At 34.4% G+C, this 13,197-nt stretch overlaps 1 protein-coding gene across 4 annotated transcripts in view; it reads left to right on the top strand.

Annotated features, from left to right (window-relative positions):
* Positions 1 to 13,197, top strand: part of ACSS3 (acyl-CoA synthetase short chain family member 3) — a 140,568-nt gene that overhangs the window by 82,423 nt on the left and 44,948 nt on the right. For all 4 annotated transcript variants that reach the window (XR_014145818.1, XM_081822150.1, XM_081822151.1 and 1 more), the window contains one exon: positions 10,011 to 10,114. Coding sequence is in view for 3 of the 4 variants with exons in the window: in XM_081822150.1 (XP_081678276.1) it covers positions 10,011 to 10,114 (104 nt within the window). In the remaining variant the exon portion in view is untranslated. The remainder of the gene's footprint in view (positions 1 to 10,010; positions 10,115 to 13,197) is intronic.

The raw sequence follows: 13,197 nt of genomic DNA on the forward strand, positions 1-13,197 counted from the left end.
AGCCAGAGGCTTGGCAGGTGTGCAAGCAGGCTTTGGCAGTGGAGTAGAGGCTCAGTATTCCCCTGTTTTGATTGTGGGGTCAGAGTCAGCTCAGTGGGGCATTCCACCTCACACATGACAGGAGACTGATAATAGTGGTGAGAGGGTGTTTTCTGGGACTGGGACTTAGCGCAAGCTTTGGTCTAACGGTCTGAATGAGACAGAGAACAGCCCAGCAACTGGAGACTGAATGAAACCGCCCACTTGCTGTCCTAGAATAGGATCTGTGATGTCCTGAGTATCACTGTGTGTCAGTAACAATTCTGGATCATCACTGCGACATTGCCTCACTGGGGGATAGCTGCATCACCCACAAACCTATTGGATAGAAAGGTGAACATAGGAGAGGGAGCAAGAGATAAAAATAACAGCAAAGAACCTCTTTTCCTTCTTCTTAAGACACTGGTATAAGAGCAGGGATCAACAAACACACTAATGAAGTTGAATAAAGGATCGCATTGCTATGGAAACCTGATTTACAGAGGAGGTAGCTTAACAGATAAGTGGAAGAAGGATAGACCCTTAAATAAATTGGTACTGAAACAACTGGCTATATATATATAGAAAAATTGAATTCCCTACCGTATACTCTACACAAAAATAAATTTCAGCTGGATTCAAGGCCCTAAAATTGTAAAACAAAGAATTAGTACTTTCAGAAAAAAATGGATAAATATTTTAATATATTTTTTAGTAGGGAATGACCATTTAAAGCATAAATCACAAATCACTAAAGAAAATACTGATGAAATTTACTACACTAAAAGGAATAATCGCCCATCAAAAGAATAAACAAACTTAAATGATGAATTATTCACCCAGAGAAGATATTTGCAACATATATAACCATTAAACAATTAGTGTACAGAAGATATAAAGAACTCCTACAAATCAATAAGAAAACACACAATCCAATAGACAAATGGGCAAAGGATATAGACAGTCAGTTCATGGAGAAGACGAGGGCAGTCTAAAACATTGAAAGAACTTTAATGTCACTAATAAACAGAGAAATAACATTTTCCTCCCATTGTACAGGCAAAAAGTTAAAATATCTAACAGTAATACTTGCTTGCAGGTTATAAAGCAGCAGAATGGTTTTTACACTACTATGGAGAGTGTAAAGTGGAAATATCTAGTAATATCAGTTGCTCCATGCACTCAATATGCCCCATGACCAAACCCGTATTAATATGGAGGGATGAGAATGAGAAACTCACAAATGCGAACAACAACTTGAAGGTTCTTAACAGAGTTGTTTCAAAACAAAACAAAATATAAGCAATTACATGTATAGTAAAAACATAATGGAAAATAAATTAGGTACTATGGTGTATTAATTCAACAGGATGTTTAGAAGTGGAAATCAACCAGAACTTCAGGTATTAGCATGAATAAATGTCAAAAAGCATAATGCTTTTGAGTATAAAAAGCAAGTGAAAACTGACTGTGTTTCTCTTACATATAGTAAGAAAAATTTGAAAAATTACAAAAACCATATTGTCTTGTTTATGTATATGCAAACAGGCAAAAAAAAAAATAAATGTATGGGAATGAAAACCTCTGAGTAGTGCTGGTTACTTCTGAGGAGGTATGGCTAGTGGGATGGTGAAGAGAAATGAGATTTAAGTAGGGTTTGGAGAGAATTCAGTTGAGTCAATAATATTTTATTTTCTAAGTGACATAAATATGACAATGATAAAAGTAGGAATTATGCATAAAACTGGGCAGTATGGACATAATGAGTCCACTATATTATCATCTACTCTTGTCCTGTTTCTCAGGGAAGTTAAAAATCTCATAATAAAAAACTCTTCCCATTTTGTTTATGTGCTCATTTGACATGAAATCTATGAACCACTTCAGAAAATCAAGAATGTCATACTATGGATGCGTATTCATAAGTGGGAGAAGTGGGCTAGGGTATGTAAGTGTACACGCTTTGCTACTCTCTTCATTTGGTCTAACATGGCTGCCATCACCTAAACAAATAATTTTGCTACTTCAGTGACCACCACTATTAAAATTTAAAAGAATAAGAAAACCTACACACAGAAACAAAATTTGTTCAAAGTTATCAATCCTTCTTTTTCAAAAGCTTTCAGAGATATCCTACATCTGACTCACTGCTCCAAATATGTGGTCCTGAGTCTCACAGTGACAATGACCATACGTTGGCTGTCCTTGGGTATGTGATGGATTGTGGATGAGCAATTCAGATATCCAGCTTTCGTTATTGAATCTTTTTTAAAACTTAGTTGCCAATTATGACCATGGTAGTTGAATCAGAAACATAAATAATTTAAAGCCATTATTGAAGAAGTGAAGTAAAATTTTAATAATTTATACAAGATAGAAAAATATTACATCTCTCACTTACTGTATTTTTATTTATATATATATTTATTTATTTATTTAATATAAAGATTTTATTTATTTATTTGACAGAGAGAGACACAGCGAGAGAGGGAACACCTGGGTGGCTCAGTCGTTGAGCGTCTGCTTTTGGCTCAGGTCGTGATCCCAGGGTCCTGGGATCGAGCCCCGCATCAGGCTCCCTGCTCGGCGGGAAGCCTACTTCTCCCTCTCCCACTCCCCCTGCTTGTGTTCCCTCACTTACTGTATTTTAAAGCTTACTGCTTTTTCGTATTTCATTGGCCATTTGAAGATTCTGTTTTGTGAAATGTTTATCCAAATCTTTGGCACATTTTAATTTTCTTTTTCTTGTTGAGTAGGACTTTTCATATTCTTCTGATCCAAGTTCTTTATTGACTATATGTATTACAAATAATCTTCACCTTCTGATTTCAATTTCTCTTTCCCATTAGTGATGACTTTTGATAAAGAGATATGCCTTTTCATCAGTATTTTTTTCAATTTGTTTCTTGCTTTTTAAAATCCTACATAAGACATTTTGCCTATTCGAAGGTCGGAAGTTATTCCTCCGTGTCATTTTCTAGAGGCTTTATTGTTTTACCTTTCATATAATCTACCTGGTTTGATTTTTGTGTATGCAATGAGGTAAGGGGTCAAAGTCCATTTTTTTCCCTTATATGTATCCAGTTAATCAAGTTTCATTCATTTAAATGGCCATCCTTTCCAACTGCTCTGTATACTACTTTTGTCATAAAAGTGTCCACAAATAATTTTTTTTTCCTTGCTTCAATTCTGTTTCATTGATTGGCATAATTGCCTATATTTGTGCTGCTCTCACATTGTCTTTATCACTATAGATTTATAACACATCTTGATATGCAATAGTAGTAGTAATAGCAGTACATCATTTGTTCTTTGCTTTTTAATCTTGGCCCATTGTATTTCCATACATGTTTTAGTATTAGCCTATCAGTTTACACATGCACATACACACACACACACAAAACTAGAATTTTGAGATTACTTTGAATTTATAGATTGATATGATAAAAACTGACATGTTAATATTGAGACTTCAATTCATAATCATAGTATATCTCTTAATTTATTTAGGTCTTTAATTTATCTCATTAATGTTCTTTTGTTTATTGTGTGAAAGATACATTTTTTTGATTTACTTTAAGAAATTTAATTTTATATCAAAGTATACTTAACATACAGTGTTATATTAGTTTCAGGTTTACAATATAGGTGATTCAACAATTCTATACATTTCTCAGTGTTCATCATGATAAGTGTACTCTTGATCCTCTTTATCTATTTCACCCAGGCCCCCATAAAGTATGGATTCTATTTCATTTGATTCAAACTGCTTCTTAAATTTGTGACTTGATGGCTTTCATTATTTTTAGAAACTTTCATCCATTATCCCTTCAAATATTGCTTCTATCTAATTTTCCCTTCTTAGACATTGATACTTTAATGACACGTTAGAACTTTTTACCATATTATCTATATCTCATAGACTCTATGTTTTTTCTCCTTTATGCTTTTCAGTAGCAGTTTGATTATTCTCTTTTAACTTATATTTTGGATTTTCAATCCTCTGTTCAGTTGTATCTAAATTTTTTTTCAGTTTCTAAGTTTGTATTTTTGTATCTTTAAGTTCAAAGATACTTATTTGATTCTTATAATTTCCAGTTCTTGGCTGATGTTATACAAATATTTCATGGACATATTCAGAATTATTGTAAAGTCTGTGTCTAATTACAAGAATATCTGATTTTCTCTGTGATTTCTTTTTTTTTTTTCGATGTCTCTTTTTCCTTTGCATGTTGGTCATATAGCTTTCTATCTTAATAGACCATCATGTGTTACTTTGATACTCTGGAGTTGTTAAGGTCCCACAGAGTAATTCTTATTTTGGCACATAATTAGCATAAGGGAAAATCACTTTGATCCAGTTAGGGATTTAGCTAACTTGAAGCTAGACTTCAGTATTTGAGAAGGCAGTTCCTTTTCAGTTTATCTCTGTTGGTAGGATATAAATCTTCAGGCATTTCAACTAAAATCCTGAGTGTTTTACACACCACCCCTTTCCACTGTGGGTCTTCTGAGTTCCAGTTTTCCTTTCCCAAGAGATTATGATGGTAGGAATTGCTGTTCATTTTCTAAGCCTCTCAGACAGTTTTTGTTCCGTTTCTTGGTTTTTCAACCACTATTTTCTTTGGCATATATACTAAAGGGAGAAAAGCAGCACGTCAACGTCAGACATCTCTACATTTTTTTCTTTGGGATCTTAATGCTTCCAGGGCTCATTACCCTTGTAGTTCTCTGATACCTTAAAGAGATGTTTCTTTTTTACATTCTGTCTGGCTTTTCTGGTTGTGCTTGAGGGAGGGATTGGTGGACAAAATGCTAGTAGGTCCTTGACAGAGTGACAAATGCATGTGTAATACTAACGCTAGTGTCTTTACATTTTAAAAGTGAATTCTAGTGGGGAGCAAATGGAGGAAAATAGAATGAAGGAAAAATGGAGATAACCTCAGGGACACTGGTGGCAAAAGTAATGATGTTTGGTGAACTAGGAGTTGATGAGGCATCGCTGAAATAATCTATTTTTATTTAACTTCTTTTGGAACAAGTGAAGAGTAATTTTCACTTGTTTGGTAGTTTATGGAGCTTGAAAGAAATACTCATTTTGGTTTTCTTCTCATCCTAATTTATTACCTGAAAATTCATCAGAATTTATCTTTAGCTTTTTATCCATTTCTATGCAGCTTCCTTTTTATTTGGAACTAAAATTAATTTGACAATATTACCTTTTTTTGTTTCTCTTGGCTTCATTTTTAGCTTCATTTGAGTCTTGAATTCTACTCAATTTTTTATGGAATTGGGGAAAGGTATACAGGCTTCATTCCCATAAATCCCCTCCACCGTTTCTTTCCTACTCTAGATATTGTATATTATAGTTTTGTTTAAGTTTTTGTATTATATGTTTGGAAGTAAATTCATCTTCCCATGTGTTACTATCATCAGAACATTATCCATATATTTATTAGTCTATCATAATCTAGGACAGCACTATCCAATAAAACTCAGTTCTGCAATGTGGTAGGTACTAGCCACATGTGACTACTGAACTCTTGACAAGGGGATAATCCTACCATGACATTGATATTTTTACTTTTTTAAAATTTCAACTAATTTAAAATTTAAATAGCCACATATAGCTAGGAGCTACCATATTTTACAGTGCAGATAGAAGACCTATGTAATCAACTTAGATAAATTTATCCTCCAGAATCCAAATTACTGCACAAGAATAGTTAATTTTAATCTTTATAAAAAACTTTTTTAAAAAGATTTTATTTATTTATTTATTTAGAGAACGAGAGTGTGAGCGGGGGAGGGGCAGTGGGAGAGAGAGAGAATCTCAAGCAGACTCCGAGAGCTGAGCGCAGAGCCAGATGCAGGGCTCGATCCCATGACCCTGAGATCATGACCTGAGCCCCTCAGCTGAAATCAAGAGTCAGTCTCTTAACCGACTGAGCCATCCAGGCACCCCTTTATAAAATGTATTTTTAAAGAAAAATTATTTAAAATTTTTTCAATATGGGGCATTTATCTCTTCATATTAATAAAATAATGGCAAGGTCATTAATGAGAAATTTAACTGTTAAGTGATGTTACTATTCTTTTTTTTTTTAAGCCATGAAATGTCTTTTAAAAAATAAGACTATTTATGCTCTTAGATATGAGTTTATCTTTAAATTATCTTATAATTTACCTTTAAATTACAGATTTATACTAATTTTTTTTTCTTTCAGTAATCATCCTGGTTATAAAAATATCACATCAATAGAATGGTTTTCCTTACTATGAGGAATTGGGAGTCAAATAATATTTGATTATGTATTTATTACAAGACTTAACTTTTTCATTAGTCATATTCTGTTCTTAAATCCTTGTATACAGTATGTTAATGTTCATTAATGTTACACATTTGGGAGTCTATAATTGATAAAATAGTAACTTTGGGGCAGTTTAAGGAATTTTAATAAAAAAATAGATTGGTAGTTTCTAGTGTATTTAGAGAAAGGAATTATCTATACTACTTTGACATTTTTCTATATCACCAATGAGCTCACATTTTTTCCTCTGCTTTTAGTAAAGAGTAAGTGATTTTAATGGAAATGAAGGAGATTATCTGACATGCAGAAAAATCAGATATCACTTTTACTATGCATCGTGGAATATTATCTCTTTCTATATTGCTTATTAGTGCCAGCATGGACATTGCTATCATAATAATACAAATGCAATTAAAATCTAAGAAAAATAAGTGATAGATTTGTACTCAAACCATAATAATAAATACTAAGTTTTAAAACATATAATGTGGAAATTTGTCATCAGATAAAAACTCAATGCTAATTAATAGTTTATCATTATAACCAATTTATTAAATTGTAATTTACTTGACTGGGAAAAGAAGCCAAAAAATTAATTGAAACTTGCAAAACTTCTGGTAATATCAAGATATTTATTGTTCTTTGATTAGCCAAAAATTATTTTGTGTTATGTGCTCATATTTTTAGTTGACAATATTTTACACCGTGTTTTCAAAAATATATATAACTGTAGATCTGCAGTTTCATATGTAAACTAAACACATGACCACCTGGACCATCTAAAGTTCTTTGGAATAATCTGTGGTTTGATAGACGATGGAAATGTGATCTCTGATATCTATAAAACTTCCTTGTTCTTTGCCTACGCTGTTGGAATCACCCAAACCTATTTATAAATTTTAATACAAATTATTTACTTGTATAATGTTCGTAATCACCGAAGTTTTCTAATATATTAGGAATCTAACTGTTTAAAGAAGATATAATTAAAATAAATTAACATTTTTCAGCCATAAGATTATCAATAATATGGCTTTTATATTTAAAATTTTGTCTTGTTGGGGTGCCGGGGTGGCTCAGTCGGTTAAGCGTCTGCTTTCGGCTCAGGTTATGATCTCAGGGTCCTGGGATCAAGCCCCACGTTGGGCTTTCTGCTCAGCAGGGAGTCTGCTTCTTCCTTTGCCCTTCCCCCCTGCTTGTGATCTCTCTCTCTCTCTCTCACTCTCAAATAAATGGATAAATCTTTAAAAAAATTTTTTTGTCTTATTTTTACATAGCATCTAAAATCACAGATGTATTGACTTCATTTTAAACTTTAAAACTTTACACTAAGCTTTATGTTTTAATCTAGTTTTAATAATTTAATGTATTAATATTTGTTTCATTGTGATATATCAGTTTTGTCAGATGAGGTCATATTTGGTAACCACATTTTAATCTTTTTTAATTTTAATTTTTGTTTTAAAGATTTTATTTATTTATTTATTTGACAGAGAGACAGAGATAGTAAGAGCAGGAACACAAGCAGGGGGAGTGGGAGAGGGAGAAGCAGGCTTCCCGCTGAGCAAGGAACCTGATGCAGGGCTCAATCCCAGGACCCTGGGATCATGACCTGAGCCGAAGGCAGACGCCCAACAACTGAGCCACCCAGGCGTCCCTTAATTTTAATTTTTTAAAAAGATTTATTTATTTATTTTAGAGAGAGAGAGAGAGCCCATGAATGGGGGGAGGGGCAGAGGGAAAGGGAAAGAGTCCCAAGCAGACTCTGTGCTAAGCCAAGGGGGCTCAAGCCAACGACCCTGAGATCATGACCTGAGCCAAAATCAAGATTCGGACACTTAACTGGATGAGCCACCCAGGCGCCCCCCATTTTAATCTGAAGCAAGTTATAAATGAATACACATTTGATTACCTAAATTTTATCTCAAATTGCAACTATACATATATTTTTGTCAAAAAAAATCTGATGCATTCTTTTCTAGTCTCTCTTATTTTTCTCTTTTGGTTTTTCCATTTTCATCCTTTTTCTCTGTTTCCCTTGAGTGCTCTTAAAGATTTAAATATTACCCTAGAAGCCTTGCATACTTTGAGAGGTGACTCACCAAAATGATTGAGCCACATTTTTAAAATCATTTCTTAACAAAGACTAGTAAAGGGTTCTTTTCTGAAGTTTGAAATTATATTTCTCTGCCTTCACATTATTTTTCCTGGTATTTTCCTCCATCATGGTCATTCCTACTTCGCTGCCGGATTTCTCCTGCCTACTCTAGATTCCCCAGACAGAACTTTTGGCATGATTTGCCATTCCTTATTTTTGTACTACACCCAGTTTGTGTTATCTCTACTCGGCCTCCTAGGCTATTAATTGAGTCTATGAAAGCCAAGTGGCTGCTTTTCAGTTCTTTCACTTTTACATTATTCATTAAAAATTTCCTAAAATAGTCAGAACTTTTCTCTCTTCAAGTCACTGTTCCATTGTCTATTTCCACACTCTAACAAAACAACATGCTTCCTCCTTTAGTTAGAAGAATGAGTCAAGCTGACATAAGTTTTGTCAACTCCCCACCTGTGTACTTCATCTTTCTAAGCCTCTAGAAATAAGTATCTAAAAATCTCAGGTATTTTTATTGGTGTTCGGGTCATGAAGATGAATGCTCTTAAGGAGCTCATGGTCCACTGTTTAAAATGGACAAGAAACAAATAAGTATAGAATGAGATGTATGTTTATAGCAGAGGATGGAGATGTATACTATAAGGGTAGGAATGTCTGAATCTCCATGAATTTTCATGAGATGATAAGAGAATGGTAAGAACTCTTCTGTGGCTATATTACATTGTTTAGGATAAGTAGGCAGGTTTTTATTTATTTGTTTTTTACTTTGATGACAATGAATTAACTCTTCAAACATGCATTCCTTTTTTGACAGACAGACCATGGAGACATTGGGAATGGAAGAAAACAATCATTCTCTCAATGAACCACCAATAGTGTCAATCCAATTCCATTTGTCTGTTTCATCCTTTCTGTTCTATGGCATGGTGCTCCATGTCAAATATTCATCTCTTAGTAACCTTATATTCCTTTTGATAAGAGTCTTTTGACCTAGAAGGCCGCAGTTGTATTTACTTTTAAATAACCTATTTTTCCTCTGTATGTCCTTGGACTTGGGTAAATATGTGCTTGAAATCAGAGTAATCTTTACCAAAGAAATTCACCAAAATCACAAGAACATCATATTTATGAGCTTATTTGTTGCTTTAGCTGATACTCAAGGTTATATTTTTGTATATAGACTTAAGTAGAATATAGCAATCAAATGGGAGCTAAAATTAGCAGAGATAATGTCACGGAGGAAAAGGTTTTTCATCTTTGATCATTAGATGAATATGACAGATGTATTACAAAGATCAACTCAGTTGCTCTTCTCAAAACTCAGAAGCTGTAGTTGTGAATTCTTTTGAGGCACCTCTCTTCAGTGCTGTGATGTGCACTTGGTTACCTTTGGGTCAACACAAATAACATTTCTCACCATTCTGTAGTATGATATTATGATAATATAGCTGTTTTCCTTTGACAGAATTAACGTGGTCAGATTCTAGAATGTTTGACAGAATGAGTCTGACATTATTTATATTTATTTTCAAGGAATAATTTGAATTCCCTCTCCCTCTTATATTCAGGTTCAAAACATTATTTGTGGCTGGAGAACGATGTGATGTGGAGACCCTGGAATGGTCCAAAAAGGTCTTCAGAGTACCTGTCTTAGACCACTGGTGGCAAACTGGTGAGCATTTCCAAGAATGTACATAAATATTACAGAAGTGGTCAAAAACACTGCAAGGACTGGAGGAAATTCTGAACTATGACCACCAGGCACAAACTCAGGACTTAGGTCATTCTGGTTTCAGTAGAAATAAGCTATTCTTTGGTATTCCTTCTCCCCCCCAAGACTTATTTATTTATTTATTTATTTATTTATTTATTTATTTATTTATGAGACAGAGAGAGAGAGAGAGAGAGCATGAGCAGGGGGAGGGAGAGGCAGAGGGAGAAGCAGACTCCCCACTCAGCAGGGAGCCTGACGGGAGACTGGATCCCAGGACCTCTGTGATCATGACCCAAGCCAAAGGCAGACACTTAACCGACTGAGCCACCCAGGCGCCCCTGGTATTCCTTTTGTTAAAAATATCTCTGCAAGGTCATGATCCTGGAGTCCCGGGATCGAGTCCCGCATCGGGCTCTCTGCTCGGCAGGGAGTCTGCTTCTCCCTCTGACCTTCCCCCTCTCATGCTCTCTCTCTCTCTCTCATAAAAAAAAAAAATATCTCTGCAAATGACATTGATGACGCCATCCTCTCGGTCCCTAGTGTAAAGTACTGAAGACCTCTTCTGCTTCTCCTCCTCTTTGCTTTGCGTATATCCAGTAAGTCACTAAATCTCAGATATTCCTTGGAAGTATCTGTTGGATTCGAACCACCTCAGTACTCCCACTGCCTTTGAGCTGTGGCAGCTGCATTGTTATCTGCCCTGATTTAGATTCTCCTTATCAGCCACCTCTGTTCTCCCTGCTCTCCTGTACACCCTGCACACTGGTCCCAGAGCACCTTTTTTAAAGCACTGTTTCTCTACTAAGATTTTCTGTGGTTCTCTGGCTCCCTTCTTATGTTCCATAAAATCAAATCTCTTCTACCTAGCATGGAAGACAAAGAAGTGTATCTTTTTCCAAAACATTTATCATTATATACATAACTTATTTATTTACTTATTTTGTTTATTCTCTATTTTCCTCCCACTAAGTGATCCTTGGGAAATAATTCTCATATTAAGTGGAAATTAAATAAAATTTGGTACAAATTAAAAAAACAAACAAACAAACCTCTGCTGCTTCTTTTGAGGCACAGTTGTGTACATTTGTGAAAGTCAGTAGATTATCTGGAACCTGTTTTCCCTGTCACGAAGTGTAGAGATTTTGTTCGGTTTTCCATTTGACCCACTGAAAGTAACTGAGAGCTATGAGAACCTTGTGGCTTTCCTCTGTACATATTTTAGTTCAATTCCACTTGGTTCAACCTTCTTAATGTTTTCAGAATTTTCATCTTCTGAGTAACTGGGGCAGAGTATCAAATTTGAATAAAAAAATAATAAAGTTTCTTTGCAAAAAATAAGCCTGATTTTAAAAATAATTAAAGTCTTAGAAGATCAAGTGAGTGACTAAAACTGAAGTTCAGTGTTCAGTATTTTAGAATTCTTTGATGCTGATAAATTATCCTTTTGACATTATCTTTTTGCATATTGTCCTTCGGAAAAACACGTTTTCCATACCTATTGTAACATAAAATATAAAATGAGTGATCAGAGTGGAATACAGTTTCCTTTAAATAAAAGTCAAATCAGAAAGAGTTTCTATTCTCTCTAGTTTTATTTGCCAAGGGAGAAATTTCTTATCTAAATTCAGATTTGTAATTATTTAGGAAATAAAAAAGATAAGACAATTCAGAGAAGGAGCAGTGCCATATGTAGACATACATAAAAACAAGTGAAGAATTATTGCCTCTTAAAAGAAAAGTATTTATAGAATTGCTGCATCCTCTATTCACCAGGAAAGTTCTAACAGTTATTCTCTTAGGCAGGGAGAGAAAAATATCTTGTCACTTTTAAGATGGTTTTCTTTTCCTGGTCGAAGTGAGGGGTTGTTTCCCACACAGTGACCTTATACAAGCGTTTGCAGAAGAGTTTTGTTTTTCCCCCATTAAAGGTCACTATGCCACAGCCTACTGAAGGGAAAACAGCGCATTAATAAATAAAATCATGATTCTCTTCCTTTTTCTTAATATTGTTGTACATAATGGCCTGTGCAGATGTATGTAGTTTGTGCATCCAGGCTTACAAAAAAGCTTACTGACACCTGAGAAACAAGCATCTGAGGTCCCTGGCGGGTACTGAGTTTCATGTGAATTTGCAGTTTTTCTTTAATGTATTGTTCAGAGCAAATTAATGGCCACATTATGCCAGTGTGCTGTCACTTTAATCAGGTTTGAATGGCTGCTCAATACTGTGGAAAACAGTAGATTTCTACTAGTCACGACTGATTCTTTCTACCCCCCATCTGATTTTATAGAATTTGATATTGTGTCCAATTAATGTACACAAATACCTACACATAGAGAGGTAGGCAGTAGCCGGCTAGAGAGGTCGTTTTCTACTTTATAAAAGAAATTCATCCTAGGTGATGCAGATGTCAGGTAATAACAAATCTACTTAGAATTTTTATTCAGTTGTCTAGAGGAAATCATTATTTTCGAAGATGTAGGTTGTGGTAACTGCAAAGTGATACTGACGTTTAATATTTGCAGCCATTCACCTTTCTTAAGGTGATATCACATTAATGTTGAATCACCCCGGGGTCGGGAGGGAGGGAAAGGCAGGTACTTTGTGGGTTATTATTAACTCTTAGGAAAAAGAAAGGAAAGTTCAGTATTTCTGGCACAGTCATGAATTTCCTAATGTTTTACATACCAAATGGATGGGGGTGCATTTCCACAAGATGTATGCCAGTAAAAACCTGGTAACATTTGAAGGAATGTTAAACGTTGGCCAAAGGAATACTTCTCATTTCAAATGTCAGGTTTTCTACAAGATCTCTCTCTTTTTTTTTTATTTAGATAATATATTTTATTTGATGACTTATAACCAAATGTAAGCATCATGATCATTTCAACATGTAATCAACATTAAACAATATTAATAAGCTGTTTTATATTCTTTATTATTGTACTAAGTCTTCAAAATCTGGTGTGATTTGCACTTATAGTACATCTCGATTCAGTCTAGGTACATTTCTTTCTTTCTTTTTTTTAATGTTATGTTA

The sequence above is a fragment of the Leptonychotes weddellii genome, chromosome 5, assembly GCF_054177405.1.
Source record: "Leptonychotes weddellii isolate Sample4059 chromosome 5, ASM5417740v2, whole genome shotgun sequence".
Taxonomy (NCBI): Eukaryota; Metazoa; Chordata; class Mammalia; order Carnivora; family Phocidae; genus Leptonychotes; species Leptonychotes weddellii.